This window comes from Ambystoma mexicanum, chromosome 10 (genome assembly GCF_040938575.1).
Source record: "Ambystoma mexicanum isolate Mex_15411 chromosome 10, UKY_AmexF1_1, whole genome shotgun sequence".
NCBI lineage: Eukaryota > Metazoa > Chordata > Amphibia > Caudata > Ambystomatidae > Ambystoma > Ambystoma mexicanum.
In genome coordinates, this window is record NC_090932.1 from 1,305,568,320 (window position 1) to 1,305,587,943 (window position 19,624).

General features: G+C 50.0%; 1 protein-coding gene across 1 annotated transcript in view; it reads left to right on the forward strand.

Moving 5' to 3' along the window:
- The first annotated feature begins 510 nt into the window (after positions 1-510).
- LOC138493017 (uncharacterized) overlaps positions 511-19,624 on the forward strand; it is a 31,585-nt gene continuing 12,471 nt past the window's right edge. The window contains exons 1-4 of the mRNA XM_069620267.1: positions 511-549; positions 1,663-1,847; positions 8,847-9,174; positions 9,902-10,029. Of these exons, the coding sequence (XP_069476368.1) occupies positions 511-549; positions 1,663-1,847; positions 8,847-9,174; positions 9,902-10,029 (680 nt within the window). The remainder of the gene's footprint in view (positions 550-1,662; positions 1,848-8,846; positions 9,175-9,901; positions 10,030-19,624) is intronic.

The following is a 19,624-nucleotide window of genomic DNA, read 5'->3' on the forward strand; positions in this document are numbered from 1 at the left end:
CCCCACCACCTGTCGCAGCACCAACGCCAGATCCAGCTCAGCCACCCCACTGGGATAGCACCCTGGTCCACTCAAGCCGGTCCAGAAGATCCACCCCAATCCAATGCCCTTCCCGTGGATCCGCCAAGCTGTTTCAACTTATCCCGCCTGATGATTAGAGGGTGCACTCCATTGGGTCCAGGGGATCTGCGAGCACAGTATGTCTGCCGGGCATATAACCTGTGCCCGCCAAAGTCCACCACTTAGGAGCAGCGCTGCCCACCACAATCCACCCGGGCCGGGCCTGGCCAGTTACACCGCCTCTCACGCCGCAGCGCGGCCCGGGCCGAACAGCTCCTCCAGGCCGCCCGCTCTCTGCCACAGCCACACGGTCTGCAGAGCTCCACCTCAGCAGCGTTGTCTTTGGTGCTGAGGAGCACCTTCCCAGCTCCCGGAGGCAGGCAGCCTCAGATGCACCCGTCCGACTCGGCCGCTGCAGTCCCCACAGCCCTTCCCCCATATGCCGAGTCGATGTCTCGGCTCTGCTTTTCACCATCGCGGTCCCTGGAGGTAGCGGGCCGTGGCAACACTTAGCCCCCCAGTACCTGGATGTTTTATCTGCACGCCACAGTAGTCGCTGGGGAACTAGGCAGGGAGGGAAAGGATATTAAAGCAGGATTTATGTCTGCCGTTGCCGGAGCATTTCATGCAGCCGTCATCTTGGTGTGCTGCGCAACAGTGCTCCCCTGTATTGGCATTGTTGATGAAGCAAGCATGATAAGTGTTATCACGTGGCTAGACTGGCATTTTGATGCAGCCAATTTGGACATGTTTTCATACTGTGGCATGACATTTTAATGGTAAAGCCAACTGGAGTATGTTGTTACGTGGGGACACTGCCATATATCGGCAGAACAAGCGAGGACACGCTTTCTTAAAGTATCATTACTGGCATTATGCGCATAGCAAACATGAGTATGTTCTTATATGGGAATACTGGCAGATATTGGTGCATCCAGCAAAAAGATGTTTTTATACTGGCATATATTGTGGGCAAAGGTATCATGAGAATGAGTTGGGGAAATGCACCTGTGCACTTTTGGTGACTTACATCTATTGGATTCTTTCCATGATTTCCCCTAGAAAACTAATTTCAAACTGTTTGGCATTTACCCACAGACTGTCCTTGACTGTCATTTGAAACTGAGGTACGAGTGACATCTCTTCTGTTAAACTGACTCTTTTGACTGGCTATTATTTACAGCAGAGCTGGAATGTCTCTTCTGCTAAATACCACCTTTAAATACACATTTTTTGAAGCTGTGCTGGGAGTGATGTCTGCTTGAGTTAAAAGAATGCAGTCTCTTGCTGATTGCAAGGACATTTTTGCAACTGTTGAACATGAATTCATTTTTTAGGATGTATATTAACTTGATGCAAAATGTGTATTGCTTTATTCCTACTCTGAACATGCTTAATAACACACTTTGTTAACCAGCTTGGTAAAACATAGGTATACTTAAACCAGTTTGGCCTGTTGGCCCTTATTTGATGCGCCACCACCCTGCCACCCCCCCTCCCTTGCTATATTTGTGCCCCCTGGTTTGTCCCCAGAGCCCCCAATACTGATTTCTAGTGATGCCACTGGCTGTGCTCGGGTGCTAACTGTTGTAATATCTTTAGGTATTCCCAGAGCTGCGGGAGTGGTGTGAGGCGCGAGGCCTCTCTCTGGTAGAATGTGATCTCCGCTGGGGTGTCCCCAAGGATTCCCCTTCCACCACCGTCATTGCCACATGCCTGGAAGAGCTGGACCGCTGTCAGCAGGACACTTACGGGAAGCCACTCATGCTTGTCCTCATCGGAAACCGGTAGGTAACATCTGAGGTGGACTGGGATCCAAAAGTGCCCCCATATTACCCATTTTCAGCAAGCCCAATCCTTTTCCTATGAGACAATCTGGAAATGAAATAGGTTACCACACAAAAGAGGCCCAGGGTGCAGAGGCCCATAGGGAAATCTCCAGAGTTCCCTATAGGCCAGTCCACCCCTGGGTAACATGGCCCAGAGGGAAATCTCCAGAGTTACCTATAGGCCAGTCCACCCCTGGGTAACGTGGCCCAGAGGGAAATCTCCAGAGCTCCAGAGTTCCCTATAGGCCAGTCCACTCCTGGGTAACATGGCCCAGAGGGAAATCTCCAGAGTTACCTATAGGCCAGTCCACCCCTGGGTAACGTGGCCCAGAGGGAAATCTCCAGAGCTCCAGAGTTCCCTATAGGCCAGTCCACCCCTGGGTAACATGACCCAGAGGAAAATCCCCAGAGTTCCCTATAGGCCAGTCCACCACTGGGTAGCATACCAAGAAGTTCACCCCATGCCTCTCTCTCCCAGGATCAAAGAGTATGTCTCATAGAAAGGTTTAGATACACCTTTTGCTGATCCCATTAACATCTGAATGTTGTCACCTCTAGAACCTTAGAGATGCCCTGCGTGTTATTGTCACATCTTCCTTATCAGGAATGTGCATATAACCCTTCACCCAAGACACCCTGCAGGCCTGCCAACTCACTCCCGTTACTATCGGAATTTGGCATGTGTGTATAACCCTTCACCCAAGACACCCTGCAGGCCTGCCAACTCACTCCCGTTAGTATCGGATATGGCATGTGTGTATAACCACTCACCTGTCCTACACCATTGTCACCAGGTCCCTTAGGCTTATTACATAATAATAACAGACAAGTGCATGCGCTCTCACATCTGAGAGACACACTGCACACCATGCATATCGCACTGATTTGAGTCAGAAGCAGACGTGTAACCATGCAGGACTGAGGCACCTTAACCCCAAGCCACGCATTCCCATCAGGGACGGGTGTAGCGCCCCTTGTATTTACAGACACCCTGTATTCTAAGTATTGCATTCATCCCGTTCACAATGTGCAACAGAACACCACCGCTCAAGGTTGGAGCTCAGCATGCACCAACCACTGCATCCTAATTTCTCATATCCGGATTGCAGACCAGGAACCATGACAAGACCTTCATTTGAAAATGGCCTAGGTGGGTTCTATGCTAGAACTGTATGCGGCTCTTCCAGCTGTTTTTTCTGGTGTGGGTCTATTTGACCTAAAACATTTCACCTAATTACATTTCATCGAATTTAGTTGACCTTTTCTTCAGTCTAAAATGCCCCCCCACGCAACCCCACTCCCACTCAACCTAATTCATACCCTTACCCACCCCCATACATATATTTAATTAAAGTTGACCGAAAAAAAGGTCAAAAGAATTCCATCAAATGTTTTAGGTCAAATGTGTTTAGGTCAATTATGCTAATACCGTTTTTTTAGCATTGGTTTCGTTTCCTCCTTTGTTGATCAAGGGCCCACAATGGAGCGCTTTATATAAAACAAAGGCCACAAAAACACTCCTATGCCCCGCATCTAGATGTCATTCCACCACTCTTTTCGCCCCCGGTCTGCTAGTCTCCTGTACATTTGTTCTTATGCAATGGACATTTGTGTAGTTCTTTTCACCGTTGGTATGGTCTGAACGTGCTGTAGGTTGAACACCCTTAGGGACCAAAGTCCAGGTGTGGCAAATTTGTTGGAGAGTTACAGAATGCGTGTATGCATTTTAGCCAATATGAAGGTAGGTAGGGGTGGCCAATTCCGTGCAAGTCACCCATGTTGCACTGGCAAGTGGGTGGGTGCACAGAGGTAGTCTGGAGAGTGTGATGTTATGTGTGCAGCTAAACTGGATTTTATCATGTGGGATAGCTGCATTCTAAGGGCAGAGGTGTTGTGAAAAGTGTGTGAAGCAGGAGAAACATGTATGCAGGTAGACCGAATGTTTCAAGTGGTATAGCTGCATTCTAATGGCAGAGGTACTGTGCAAAATATGCAAAGCAGGAGAGATATGTGTGCAGCTAGACCGAATGTTTCAAGTGGTATAGCTGCATTCTAATGGCAGAGGTACTGTGCAAAATATGCAAAGCAGGAGAGATATGTGTGCAGCTAGACCGAATGTTTCAAGTGGTATAGCTGCATTCTAATGGCAGAGGTACTGTGCAAAATATGCAAAGCAGGAGAGATATGTGTGCAGCTAGAACAAATTTTATTGTGGGGTTGCATTCTAATGGCCGAGGTGTTGTGCAAAATACGTGAAGCAGGAGAGACATTATGTGTGCAGGTAGACAGAATGTTTCAAGTGGTATAGCTGCATTCTAATGGCAGAGGTACTGTGCAAAATATGCAAAGCAGGAGAGATATGTGTGCAGCTAGACCGAATTTTATTGTGGGGTTGCATTCTAATGGCCGAGGTGTTGTGCAAAATACGTGAAGCAGGAGAGACATTATGTGTGCAGCTAGAACGGATTTTATCGTGGGGGATTGCTGCGTTCTAATGGCAGAAGTGTTGTGCAGAGTGTCTTAGAGTAGTGTATGTAGTGGAGGGTGCCGAGAGGTAGTCTCGGGTAGGGCAGCCTTAAAATGTATTCTAAATGCAGTTACCCTAAAAATGTATGTATCTAAATGTAATACAATGGCTACCCTCAGAACACATCTAAATGCAACACATTGTATATTCTCCAATTCATTGGAATGTAATTAAATGCAGTACATTAGCTACCCTCAAAATTCAGCCCGATGCAACATCTGGGCCACCCCTGAAATCCATCTGAAATGCAATCCAATGGACACCCACCAAGTTCACCCAGATGCGTCATACTGACTGCCCTCACAGTTCATCCAAGTGCAATATGTAATCCACCCTCACATTTCATCCAAATACAATGACATTGGTCGTAGGTGATTTGTTCATTCCGCTGTCCTCCTGGAATTAAGTAGTTAATTCCGGGGGGTGAGGCAGGTTTATTCATGATGCTGAGGGGATAACCATGTCTTCATGGCCCTCCAGAAGGTCAGGTGGTCCTCTCTGTGTTGGATGTTGAGTGGCAAGAGTTCAAGATAATGGGGGCTTGGACGGAGAAGGTGGTGCCTCCAATTCTGGATGATTTGAAACGGGCAATCGCCAGAAGGGGAGCAGTGTCTGATCACAGCATTCTAGTGGGGTGATAGTGGGTGATTTTCTGTTGCAGATATTTAGGGCCTGTCTTGTGTAATGCTCAGTGAGTGATGCACCTGCCGTTTGATTGGGAGCCAGTGGACAGTACGAGGGTGAGGAGGAGCCTAGCTGCAGAGTTCTGGACTCTTTGGAGCTTTTTGAGTTGGTAGGCAGGTGTGCCCAGATAGAGGGAGTTTGTGAGGTCTAGTCGGGAGAGGACAGTGGACATGATTACTGTCACTCTTTGGGGGTAGGAGAGGTAAGGAAAAATGTGTCGGAGTATGCGTAAGATATAGGTAACAGGATTTTGACACGGTGTTGATGTGTTGTGATAGTCAGGTCAGTGTCCATTGTGCAGCCAAGGCCTTTTACCATGGTGGATGCAGTGGGGGAGGGAAGGGGCTGAGGAAGGCCATGGGGTAGGTTGTGGGAGGAGGGCAGTTTTTCTACAGATCATGATCTCTGTTTTCCAGGTATTGAGCAGAAGATGGTTGACGGTCATCCAGCGGTCAATGTCTGTGAGGCAGGATGTAAGGCCAGGTTGGGGGGTGGAAAAGGACCTAGGGATTTTGAAAATGATTTGAGTGTCATCAGCATAGTTGTAGCCGGTGAGATTGTGTGGGGGAGAGGGCTCATGTAGAGGTTGAAGGTGAGCGGGGCTAGGCAGGTGCCTTGGGGGATGCTGTTACTGACGGATCGAGCACAAGAGTGAAAGGATGGAGTTAGGCGATTTGGTGTCTGCTTACAAGGAACGAGGAGATCCACTTCAGTGGTGTGTCCCTAATGCCAAGGGACTAGTGCCTGTCAGTGAGGATGCTGTGGCTAATGGTGTCAAATGCTTCTGAGAGGTCAAGTAGTATGAGTGTGGCACAGCCTTCTGTACCTGCTGTGTTTTTGAGGTTGTCCCATATAAAGACTAGGGATGATTCAGTTCCATGAAGGGGTCTGAAACCGGACTGGGCATGGTCGAGGAAGTGGATGGTTTCCATGAAAGTACTGAGCTGGGAGTAGGCAGCGTGGTTAATGAGTTTTGCTAAGAAACAGGTGTTAGAGATCGGTCTGTAGTTTGCTGGTCTGGGTGGTCAAGAGATGGTTTTTTAAGGAGGGGTTTGATGTGGGATGTTTTGAAAGCTTCTGGGAAATGCTTGAGGTGAGGGAGGCATTGAGGATGGATCTAGCGATGCTGCCTGCACAGGTCGATGCAAAGATGTCTTTGGGGGTGCGGGGGGCAGGGGGGGGGCAAGGATCACTCAGGGATCTGGATGGGAGCTGTCAGTCAGTAGTTTGAGGAAATCAGGTCCGTAGATTGGGGAGAACGAGCAGACAGGAGGCGGGGTGGGCTGGTTGGTGGGTTTGTTTGGGGTAGTGGGTAGTTGGCGTGGAGAGCCATGTGTTAGCGGTCAATGGATTGCGGCCCTCCTTCCATAGGGAGGGAGGGGAGGGCAGAGAGTCGGCCAGGTCTGAGGTTATTATGACCTTTTTCCAGAGTTTGACCTGGGATGGTGGACCAGTGTTTGTTTTTTGTAGAGGAAGGGTTGGTGCTAGAAAAGAGAAGGTGATTACTGCATGGTGTGTCCGCATGAGTGGTCGAGGGGGGAGGGCAGAGATCAGATCAGATCAGAGGAGTTAAGGATAACGTCAAAAGTATGTGCTGCTATGTCGGTGGAACCTGTTACCTGCTGGGTCAGGTTGTTGGATTCCAGGGTATCTAAGAGTGGGGTATCATGGGGTTGTCAGGGGCATCAAAACCACATGTTGCGATCTACTAGTAGGGTGATCGAGGGGTGGGAGACCAGTATGGCGTCTAGGGAGAGCCTTAAGGCATTAGCAAAGTGTGTGTCATATCCGGGTGGGCTGTAGATTAACAGGAAGCTGTGGGTGAGTGAGGGGTGGATGGACAATGTATCTAGGTGACCTTGAGGGAGAGGCTTTGTGTGGGTGAGTGATGTTTGTGGGTGGAATGGGTGTTTGTGGAAAGAGAGTTTGTAATGTGCAGAGTTTTGGGTGAGGATTCGGTGTGGGGTGGGCGATGAAGAGGTGGAGTATTTGAGAGGGTCTCAGTTGTGGTCCCAAAGGGGGATGGGTGTTCTGGGGGGTGAGAATGGCAGAGTGTTGTAGATAGAGGTAGTTATTGGTGCAGTTGGAGGCAAGGTGAAGTGAGAGTTGGGAGGGGGCGTTGGGTTGCTCTATTGTTTGGGAAAGTTGGTTTTGCTGGGGGGAATAAGTGTTTGAGCATTCATCAAATAGGGACTTTGCTGGGTTTGGAGAGTGGGAGGGCGAAACAGTCGTCTGAGTAGCGGATGTGTCGGTGGATGAGCAGTGTAAGTCGGGAGAGGGGTACAGGGATGGGATATGTAGGGGTCAAAGGTTCTAAGTTTGGAGATCTGTCTGGGTGCCTGTGGTGTGTGCGAGAGAGTTGGTAGGTCAGCAGGGGGTGGTCTGTTGGCCAGGGTGTTTGCCAGGGATAATCGGACAACACTTAGCGAAATGGAAGTCTGAGGACGAGGGTGTCTGGAAGACAGGGGAGTGAGGGAGGGGGGAAAGGGAATGGTGGTTTGGTTGGGAGGGATAGGTGTGGTGTATATTGATTCCCCTGAAAGTCATGCTGGGGTGTTGATGGAGGATGCACTGTTTGGTGGGAGTGAGGAGTAGGATTGTGTTTCTCTTGGGTGCATGGTATCTGCGGTTGCAGAGAGAGGGGTTTTCAGGGGGTGGTTGGCCAGTCCCTTGGTGCACCAGAGAGCCCCTCTGGTCTGTGAATTTGTTGGCATTGTATGGTTGGGTGGGCACTTGGGATGGAGTAAAGAGTTGTGTTTCTCTAGAGGGTGGGGACTGTGTAGAGGGCGCGAGAGGTGATGTGGGAGGGGGGTTTGCCCGGTACCTTGGTGCGCCAGGGTGCCCTGCTGGACTGTGAGCTAGTTGGCATGGTGTATGCAAGCGTTCAGTTAGCAAGCAATATAGGGCTGTACTCATAATTTACAGCTAGTTGCTACACAGACTGTAGTCAAAATTACAGCTAGATGCAATTCAAGACTAGGTTTAAGAGTTTCAGCTTTTAAATTTGTGCATGGGGACGCAAACAATGAGTATTGTGATGTTTATAGACAACAGTAGCTCTGAAAATGTAAGAGTGATACTTACTTTATCTCACATGAAAGTCCAATGGCTATGCATCACAAAGTACATTTCTGTGATATCCACATTATGTGCTGAATGATTTGTGCAACACACCATTTTGAACTACTTTTCATCCCTTGTGGTACATTGGAGGAAGGTATTTATCAGCATTTAGGAAATTGAGATGTCCTTCCTTGTGCCTTGGGGTGTGTGTCTGTCGGTGAGCGAGGGAGTGAATGAGTGTGGCCTTCACATTCTCTGCATCTCAACACCTGTAAGGGTGTGGTATGAAATCAGAATTTCGACCTAGAATTTCCTTTGGGAAACAAATATGCTGCACCACTGGATTCCATTTCACTCTATCCGTGGTGTGTGTACAACCTGGGCAGGCTCCACTTGCACACACATCCCCTGGAATAAGTATACATAGAGCCTTTAGGCCTTGAGTTTCTTTACGCCCAAGCATGATGAAACCCCAATTTGTTGGTCTTCAAAGAATTCCTTGTACCTTACCTCCAGGGTGGTTAATTTGCGGGGCCTGTGTTTTTGTCAAATGTTGGCTGTTAGATCGAGAGTGTAAGATCTGCAGCTTGAGGGACCTCGGGATTCTCCATGTCTTATCCATTATTTGTCCTTTGTCCCAGAAGGCTTTTTAGTTCTAATGTTCTCATCTGCTTGACCTTCAGGGTAGGCTGGGTGCCAGCTGCTGAGGATATTTCCCTGGAGATCGTGGAACAGTACCGCTGGGTGCCAGGTATGTCCGTCACGGGCATGGAGATTGTGCATGGAGCCTACCGGAACTGCAACCCCAATGTCTTGTTCTGTTTCCGTGACCCCTCAATTATTGAGATGCTGCCAACAGACATGCTGAAGCGCTTTCAGGATGGAACCCAAAGGAGCCAAGATTTCCTGAATGCATTGAAGAAAAATGTGGGATCCCGATTCCCTAAAGAGCAAATGCTGCTTTATCAGTGCCAGGTGAAGGGCACTGATGACAGTTCAGGACTCCAAAAGGTTAGTAGGCGCGGTTGCCAACTGCTGCTCTGTTATAGAGAGCTCCTTTACTAAGCCCATTTTTCGCCAACACCACTTTGCATTCTGAGACTTTAAGGTCCCTGATTAAAATGGAAACCTCTAAATTGCAATTTCCAGCATGCACTGTGCCATTGGGTAGACTGCTAGCACTGGTTAAAGGGCACCTGATAATTTGGGAACTGTTAGCAACTCGGACATAGTTATTCGATGAAATACCCCAACAGGATCACTTCCTATTATATAAGAAAAGTGTCCCAATGGGTGTCCTTGTGGTGGGGAGATCATGTGGTTGCAGTCCAGCAAGCCAGAGATGGGACAAGTGGGAGAAAGTCATACTGCTAGAGCCCTATCCTGCAGCCGGCTATGTTGGTGGAAGCTCTCAATGCTGAACTCACCAGGGCTGCCAGGGCACCTGGAGAAAGCACACACATTAGAGTCTTGTAGCAGTGACAGACTGCTGGTTTACACACACAGTGTGGATGTCTGACAGGACAGCAACTCTGGTGGTGTCTTACAGGGCACATGTGAATGCAGGGAGATACAGCACCCACTGCTGGAGTCTTTTTTCTTTGTCGATTGCAATGGGACTGGCAGGCATTCTAGGCCATCTTTGTGTATTCGGTTGAGCCGAATTCCTCGTCACATACACATTTGATCTGCTGTTCCCTCTCAAGGATGACACACTCCCATATGCTCTCTCGTGCAGGTACAGCTTGAAGGCTTGGAACACTTTTCATCAGCAGTGCTCCAGTTTTTAGAAAAAAGAATTTCCCAGACCTTTCCAGGCTACGAGGAGTTGCTAGCACAGCGTGGCGACCAAAACCAGCCTACCTGGTAAGATCCAACACTGGGGATTGAGTGGAGAGGGGTGGTATGGGGGGAAAGAGGCTTCTGCCTCACTCTAGACCAATGAAGTCCTTCTGTTAAGATCCAGCACGTTGAAATGGGAGAAGGGGCGGGGGAGTGGCTAGTGTCCCAGTAATACCCACCAGTAGAAGGTAAAGTAATGTTCCTAGCTCCACATGGCACCCGAGATGTTGATTGGGGGTTGACACCTGACCTGTAGGATACTGTGCGGGGGACATGGGAAATTACTTTATTGGTTATTAGACTTTTATTTCTTAAAGGAGATCCTCCATTAGCCTTTGTTAGTTCTTGTTGTGGGATAACTTTTAAGGCTTTCATTTTGGTTACTATCCAATCGTCTTTTGCAGTGGAATAACTTTGCTGAAAATGTTGGGGGGGGGGGGCATGACATCTGAAGAAAAGGTTCCCCTTCCAAATGAATGGGGACAAAATGGTGTGCCATGAAGTTGGGGGGGGACAAACACCCCTGTCCCCCCGTAACATTACGCCCATGGTCTTTTGCCTATAGACCGCTTATAGGCACCGCTTGGGACGATCTGCGCCTCGGCCACAAGAAGCTAGACTTTGAACTTGCCTCGTCTTCAGATAGTGGCTTGTTGCTCAGATGCCTCCAAGTGTAAGAGAGATAATGGTTTGGTTTATTAAAATTGATCAAGTTGTCCACATGCAAACGCATCAAGGGGGGCGTAAGTAAGGGTAGCTCAGGGGCGACACGTTTGTCTTGGAAGTAAGACGTCGCAGCGATCCCGCGCTTACGTTAACATGCTACGAAAATCCTTAAGTGCAACACGAAACATGACCAGTAATTCTGTAGTCGATGCCATAATCAAAATTATTTGTGCACAAGCAGAGACACAACAACATTTTTAATCCTTTGCAAACAGATGTTTGATGCACATTTTTGTGGTCGAAGTAGGTGGGAGCGGGTGGTCTACTTTTTTTAATTGCGTTTTACTGTTCCTATACTTTTATTTTAAAACCGTTCCGGAATGGTTTCATTTTAAAACGAAAATAAATTGAAACTTGCACTGCACCCCCTTAAAAAGCAGGCGTGTTTGTGTGTTATTCTACTTACTGGGGATTTGAACCTGGGACCTTCAGCATCAGCTCCAACCTCACGTCACAGTGAGCTACTATAGAACTGCTAGTTTCCTGTTATTTTTTCACTGGCCTGCTTGGGACAAAGCCACTCCCAAGCCCCATCATATCCTTGCTAACGCAGTGATCTGAATTTTTCTTTTGCATGTAAGCAACTTAACGTGAAAATACTGCAGGCACAGCCGTACGTGTAGTTAATGGGTAGGTGGGAGGGGTGGCTTTAATCTTTAGCATGCCCCTTAAGAGGTGGCGCTGTTGGGTGATTAGAGAGGGGCGGGTGCGTAGAGCTGCATGCTGTACACAGTGGTGCGGGTGGAATGGAGGAAAGGCGGGACCCAGAAATGGGGCTTGTATTGCGCGTGGGAAGAGGCGTGGTGATGGGGTTTGTTGGGCACAGGGTGGACCAGCAAGGAACATAGTTCCACCACTTCTTTTCACAAACCTGGGCCAATGGAATACACCAGTAACGCTTGATGAAAGGTAACCCCTCTACTCACTATAACTGGCCCCAATGCAAAGACCTCCTAGGCTTGTGTGTCTGGGAACAAAGATAAGTAACGTCAGTGGGTAACTTCTAAGTGAGCATCTTTCCGCTTGCGGAATGACATGGATTCGAAGTATATAGATAGACACAGTAGTGTAAGTCAGTGAGTGGCTGTCCATATGAGTGTAGAGATTTTTAAATTCCCCTATTGGGCCACTGGCAGCCAGTTTAGCTTGTGCCGCAGGGTAACACGTTCAGCACCTTAACAGCTTCTTCAGAATGCGACTCACAGCTGCAGTTTGTTTAATGGGCCAGTAGTTCTCCACCATAATTTATTTTTTATTTTTAAATAAGATGATAATGCCATATCTGTACATGTTGGAATCTGAGCCGAAGTTACTTGTGGCGGAGAGGGATAGGATGGTGGGAAGGATATTGTTATTTATATTTGTGGGGCAACGATAATGGCAAGGACACATTTCTTATGGTATGTAACTCTTTCAGAATTATACTGAACCCTCAAAGTGGAACCAGGAGAGTGAGATGTCACTTAGAAATCCCAATGCCAGTGACCAAGGAGCAGGAATGGGGGAAGGGAAATATGTCCCATCCCTGATGTAGCTATTTGGATTTCAATGGGGATGTCTAGAGCTCCTGTAGGACTCAGTGCTGGAGAGCGAAGGGAGAGAATGTCAAGGAGGACCATTAGTAGGGGAAAGCCGAGTTTGCAAGGCCACCCAAAACTGGAATTAGTTATTGATACTGCAGATAGCAAAAGGGAGGAAGAGAATTCCAAATGCGGTGTCCCTCCATGCAAAATGTGATTCCACCCATTCTCTTCCGGGTTAAAACAGGAACCCGGAGCAAGTGGGTGGGACAGGGATGTAGAGAAAGTGATGGGATTTAATACTTTTTTCAATGAGAAATGGAGTGCCCTTTCCAAAAAAAGGCTCTGTGGGTGACACAAAGAGCATTCAAAATAAGTAGTTCTCTTACTGGAGGCCATTGTTGCTGCCTGATTATGGGAGATGTTTGATATCTTCTTGAGGCACCTAGCCGACACATTCTGTACTATGTGACAGGATCAGTGAACTGACCCGGTCATGGGGGCATGGGGAGCACTTTCAACGGTTCCATGTCTTACAATCGCGGCAAACAATGCTGTGGTTTTGCCGCCACAATCATGTAAAGGATCCGGGGGACACCTCCGCAACCTCCGGACCTATTATACCATTTAAGGGTTGTGGGGGACACCCCGCAATGCCCGCTTCCCTTAAATGGTATAATGGGGTACACCTTTACCGGGTCAAACCACAGCATTTTTGCCGCAATTCTTTTTACCTGCAACATTTTTGCCGCAATTCTATTACCTGATACCTTCTCAACCTTGGACAGAAGGCCTACTCGGGTGTTTTCCAGAGTGAGACCTGCCCCAGAGGTGGGGTGTGGCCATCACGAGGACCCCAGTCTCTGTTCCTCCCCACAGGCACTTATGTGTGTGGTTGAAAGTGGAAAGTACCACTTTTAATCATCCGTCGGATGCCTGCCAACAAGATGCTGGCCAGTGTTTTTTCACTTCCATTTCCGAACTACCAAACCCAGAGACCCTTGCTGTGAAAGAAGAAACATTCAACCCGCTAGCGATCAGGACGATCAAGTACACCAGACCACCAATAATGGCCACCAATAATGAAATCGTCAATTGCTGTACTGGGCCACCTTTGTGGAACGGTGGCAGACCTGAGTCTGATCAGGGGGCGGCATAAAGGGCACTTTGTCTCCCACCTATGAAACCCTGTTTCATAGCAAGGAAGAGAATGGCCCCGGGAACCAGGTGAGCATGAGAGCCAATGGAAGGGGAAGGAGTATAAAAAAAGGATGAGCAGAACGGGAGAATGTTTTTTTTTTTGGGTGAGGTCAAGGGACGATGAGGCAGACCAAGAGACCCGGCAGTGGAAGTACGGTCAAGTTGAGTGTGGAGGAAACTAGCAGAGAGAGAGTTGAAGGTGGGATATTGGTTGTTGAGAGAAGGTGGTTCTTGGGTGTGAGAGTGCTTGTAAAATGAGAGTAGGGGAGATCAAATGCGGGAGAAAAGTGACTGAGAAAGTGAAGGGAGGGTAAGTGTGGGAGGATGGAGGAGTGGAGAGTAGTGGGAGTGGCCAGTAGAGGCTAGGGGGGGGAAGAGTAATGGAAAGTAGAGGGGAGATGGGAGGGGAGAGTAGTGCAGATTGGAGAGGAGAGTAGATTTGAAGTTAGGAATAAGGAGTAGATTTGAGACAGAATAACATCGGAGGAACAGATGAGAGAGAGGGAGAGAAACAGACTGGCTGGAGGAGAAGCGGAAGAGTTAGAAGGAAGGGAAAGAAAGGGAAGAACATCAGAGTGAGGAATATGGGAGCATGAGGAGGGATAAAACGGAGTGAGGCCTGGGCAGTTAGAGGGCACCATTTCTTCTTGTGAATACCATTGTAATTCTTGTGTGATACTAGACTAGAATTCACATAGAAGACCCCGGAGGGAGTAAGATAGATAAGGCAGTTGCCTTAAGGCCGTCACCACTGGCTAGTCAGATTTTAGATAGTAGGTATTACTCATATCTCATGACCGTCTTGTGGATTATGGAAGTCTGGGTTTGGATGCAGAAAGCCCACAGAATGCCGAGTGATAGAGAATGGCCCTTAGTTGGGTCCCCTTGACTTTTTTTTAAATAAAAATCCTGGACCTGAGAGTTGGTATTCCTGAGGCCATCTGTGACGACTACCTGAAGACTCATATAGTCTATTATCGTAATCCAACCTTGAGGCAATGTTAGCAGCTACAAGCGTAGCTCTGCCGTGTGTGGCAGAAAAGGAACCACTTTTTCTCAGAATACAGAGTTAATAAAATCAGACATTCGTCCGTACATTTATCTGCAGGACTAGAGGCAGACTTGTCCATTTTAAAGCCGCCTGGAGAAGGTTTAATTCACAAAGCAGTTGGCCAAAAACACAAGTTCCGTTCTTCATTGTGACCACTGATGATCAATACCTCTGGAAGTTGAGCTTAAGCCATGGCTTGATTCTCAAGTTATGTATTGTATGTATTGCCTGTGGATGGCAGCCTACTCCTGCATGGGTTCTGCCAAACAGGGACCCAACACGGAGCCCGATTTAATCTTAGAATACAGCAAAGCATCTTACATTCAGTCAGTAGTTTTGGCTTTTCTAGTTATGTTCTCTTTACATTTATAGGCATGAATTTGTGCTGGCACCATAAAGAATGGTCAAGCTCAAAAAAATGTGTGCTGGACTACTATTAGGCAAGCAGCTAAGCTTTGCTGGCTGATTCAATCATTTTGTTTTAAATTAGCAGCTCTAGCAAGAGGTCGGCAGCTTACATAGCCTGCTATGAAGGCCCATCATATGCAGTTAATCCCTGTACATCCAGCATGGTATACTCCATGTTACAAGACCCCAATAGCTTTCCATGAAACAGGTTATAAATGATGTACAACAGAACAATGTAACTCCTAACAGTCAATTTACTACAAGTCATGATATGAGACTATGCGAAGGAAAGCATCTACTGCTTGGCAACTATTGTCTGCAGCACAATGAAGTTACTGTGCTGTGCCAAGACCCTGCACAAGTGTACTAGTTATCCCCATGCAGGGAGGGCATCAACATTTATGTTAACATGTGTGGCAACTCGAACCAGCGGACATGGTTCAACGTAGTTTTAGTTCAATAAAAAGAGAACTCATAACTTGACCTACTGCTAAAAAGAGATTCCCTTCATTTGAAACTAAAAACTAACAGGCCGATTCATGTAATTCCTCTCAAAAGTGTCGCACGCGGCTGGCGCACAGCGTGCCCGTGCGAATGTCTGCGCCAGCCGCGTGCGATAAAATCAATTTCCGCGTACAGCGTATTCATGGATTCTCGCCTCCAAAAGCAGACGTGGCGCAGAGTGGCGCAGCGACCCTGCAGCAGCGCCAGTTACGCCCCCAAGAACGCCCTCGCGCAAGGAAAAGCCATCAAGATCGCAAAACCATCGCAAAGGGCTGTGCCAACCCTGTACCAGTTTACCAGACTGGCAAACAGCAAACGCAAAGCGGGGAACGCGTATTACGGGTTTCGGGAAGACGCGTGCGCGAGAAGTTTCACACGCGATCTGGCCTGGGGGAGCGTGTGCATGTATTTCAGGGGTGCGCGAGAAGTTTCACACGCGATTGGGCTGCGTGCGGGTATTACAGGGGTGCGCGCGAAGTTTCACACGCGATCTGGCCTGGGGGAGCGTGTGCGTGTATTTCAGGGGTGCGCGTGAAGTTCCACACGCGATTGGCCTGGGCGCGTGTATTTCAGGGGTGCGCGAGAAGATCCACACGCGATTGGCCTGGGTGCGTGTATTCCAGCGGTGCGCGAGAAGTTCCACACGCGATTGGCCTGGGCGCGTGTATTTCAGAGGTGCGCGAGAAGTTCCACACGCGATTGCCCTGTGCGCGTGTATTTCAGGGGTGCGTGAGAAGTTCCACACGCGATTGGCCTGGGCGCGTGTATTTCAGAGGTGCGCGAGAAGTTCCACACGCGATTGGCCTGGGCGTGTGTATTTCAGGGGTGCGCGAGAAGTTCCACACGCGATTGGCCTGGGCGTGTGTATTTCAGGGGTGCGCGAGAAGTTCCACACGCGATTGGCCTGGGCGCGTGTATTTCAGGGGTGCGCGAGAAGTTCCACACGCGATTGGCCTGGGCGTGTGTATTTCAGGGGTGCGCGAGAAGTTCCCCACGCGATTGGCCTGGGCGCGTGTATTTCAGAGGTGCGCGAGAAGTTCCACACGCGATTGCCCAGGGCGCGTGTATTTCAGGGGTGCGCGAGAAGTTCCACACGCGATTGCCCTGGGCGCTTGTATTTCAGGGGTGCGCGAGAAGTTCCACACGCGATTGGCCTGGGCGCGTGTATTTCAGAGGTGCGCAAGAAGTTCCACACGCGATTGCCCTGTGCGCGTGTATTACAGGGGTGCGCGAGAAGTTCCACACGCGATTGGCCTGGGCGCATGTATTTCAGAGGTGCGCGAGAAGTTCCACACGCGATTGGCCTGGGGGAGCGTGTGCGTGTATTTCAGAGGTGCGCGAGAAGTTCCACACACGATCTGGCCTGGGGGAGCGTGTGCGTGTATATCAGAGGTGCGCGCGAAGTTTTACACGCGATTTCAGCAGGGTACGTGTATTTCAGGGGTGCCAGGGAGTCCTACATGTGATCTGCCAGTGTGGGTCCTCCCAGGTGTTCCCTGTACACCCTCCACGGCCCCTGCAGGCAGCCCACACCACAGGGGACTACCCTGCATTCCTGGTCATGTCCCGCAGGCAACCCACCCAACATGGGCATGCCCCCCAGCAAAGGCACATGTCTCCTTGCACTAATGATCACCAACTCATGTCCCCTTGCACCCCCACCCCCAGAATTGCAGGGCACCTGCCAGCAGGCCCCCACTCATGTCCCACTCATGTCCCCTTGCACCCCCACCCCCAGCATTGCGGGGCACCTGCCAGCAGGCCCCCACCCATGTCCAACTCATGTTCCCCACCACCCCCACCCCCCAGCAGTGCAGGGGCACCCTCCACCAGGCCCCCACCCATGTCTCCCACCACCCCCAACATTGCGGGGAAGCTGCCAGCAGGCCCCCACTCATGTCCCACTCATGTCCCCCTGCACCCCCACCCCCCAGCATTGCGGGGCACCTGCCAGCAGGCCCCCACTCATGTCCCACTCATGTCCCCCTGCACCCCCACCCCCCAGCATTGCGGGGCACCTGCCAGCAGGCCCTCACTCATGTCCCACTCATGTCCCCCTGCACCCCCACCCCCCAGCATTGCGGGGCACCTGCCAGCAGGCCCCCACTCATGTCCCCCAGCCAACATGTCATCACAATCTAGATCCCTGGCCCTTATGGTCAGCCTCCAAATGCAAAACACCCACTTGAATATTGCATCCACCCACTTAGAAATGGCAATGACATGATAGAACCCCAATAGCAAGTCTGGAAATGAACACATGGCCCTCACATACACCCAATGGGTGTCAGTGAATCTCAAAACCCATATCATGATATGCATGATACCAATGAGATGATACTTCACATTGAAGTTTGATGAAAAAAATGTATTAAAAACAGCATAAATGGAATTAAAAATAAACAAATGACAATGGGAATCAAAAACCAAAAGCAGCATGTCCGTAAAATAATGAAAAACGACAAATCATAATCCAAAGGAAAGGTGTCCAAAGTCACAGTTCAAGAAAGTAAATCCAAGGTAAAAACAAAACCGAAAACCATTGCTCCATGGGTAAATCCAAAAAAAAATAAAAAAATCCAACAGTCAACTATATACAGATAAACAAACCAGGGTCCATGATCCCAACTGAAGAAATGAAACCTACATAAAAATACTACCTAATAAAATAAAACTATATACAAAATGTGGCCCATTGTCCAAAAGGTCCAAAATAAATAAAAAAGCAAAGGAAACCTACACTAACTACATAACTATTTACAAGGGCAGCGGGCTAGTCCGACGGCTCACTGGTTGTTGTCTTGGGCCAGGGCATCATCGAACTCCTGTTCAATGGCTTGGAGGCGGGCATGTTCCCTGGCCACGAGGTCCTGCAGGGATAATGCAGTGTCCAGCTCCAACTCCCTGCGAAGACCCTCGAGGCACTCAGCCCGCCTCAGCGCCCTCCGCATGGAGTTCTCCGCCCTGACCATTGTGAGCCGTTCCTCCTCTGCCTGCTGCCGCTCCGCACCTATCTGCTGGCCCAACCGCTCCCACACGGAAGCCACTCCCATTCCAGGGTTCTCCTGCCCTCCGGCCGATGCCTGCACCCCTGATGTTGATGGCCCCGAGCCATGATGCCTCCCACGTCGAGCCTGTCGCTGCCTCCGACGCAACTGCCTGTGCCAGCACGACGGCATCCAGGCTGATGGAAACCACCGACGCCGTCGTGCACGTGCCCTGCCCGATGATGCCGTCACATCCTACATCTGCTGGGGTCCAGTTGCTGGTGTGTCCACCCTTGCTGGACCTCCGACTCCCGACTGTGGCAGGGATGGGATCCCTACCGAGGTGGCTGCATTGGTCGGGGCAGGTCTACAGGGGGCCCTGGTGGCATCTGGGCCAGAAGACGGCATGGAGTACGACTGGTGCATAGCCTCCACAGAGGAGGAGAGGGTCGCCAGAGTGCCCGACACATGTACGAGACCCCCGACCATGACCGCTCCCAACTGGGCCACGTTGGCACGGTGCTCTTCGTGATGACGTGCGTGCTCCCCCCGGGAAGCACGCACCTCATCACGAATGACAGCCGTGCGCAACGCGACACCAATCAGGACCTTCTCCATACGGCCAGGGGTCCCCTCGTCCGCAGGTGGAGGGGAGTCAGATGACATGGACATCCCCCCTACCTGCGAACGGGCCTGGGATGGGGCATCCCTGCTGGTGCATGGTGGTGCAGTCACAGTGTCAGGGACAGTGACATGCACAGGCACCTCCACGGCGACCTGTGCTGCCTCCTGCCCCTGCCCCTGGACTGCACCACTTGCACCAGCAGGGATGCCCCCACCAGGCCCCATGTGCGGCTCAGTAGCGGCCTCCTCCTCTCTGTGGAAACCACCAACCTGGATGGCTCCACACCGTCTTCCGCCGTTGCAAGCCCCTGTGGGGGCTCACCCACCCCTTCCGCTGCAGCCGTGGGGGCATCCCCGCCGCTTAGCTCCACAGCGCCGTCTCCGCCCTCTTCTTCACTTTGCGCTGTGTAGAGGGAGACATAGAACACAAGCATCAGGGTACTGTACAATGGTCCCCTAGACAGGAAGCAACAGCAGATGAGTGGCACTGTCAAAGATCACTTCCATCATGTCCCTCCACAACACATGGGTCAGTGCAGGCAAAACACATGCAGTAACAGGCATGGCGCATGCTATGGACATAAGCAAACATGTCCAAG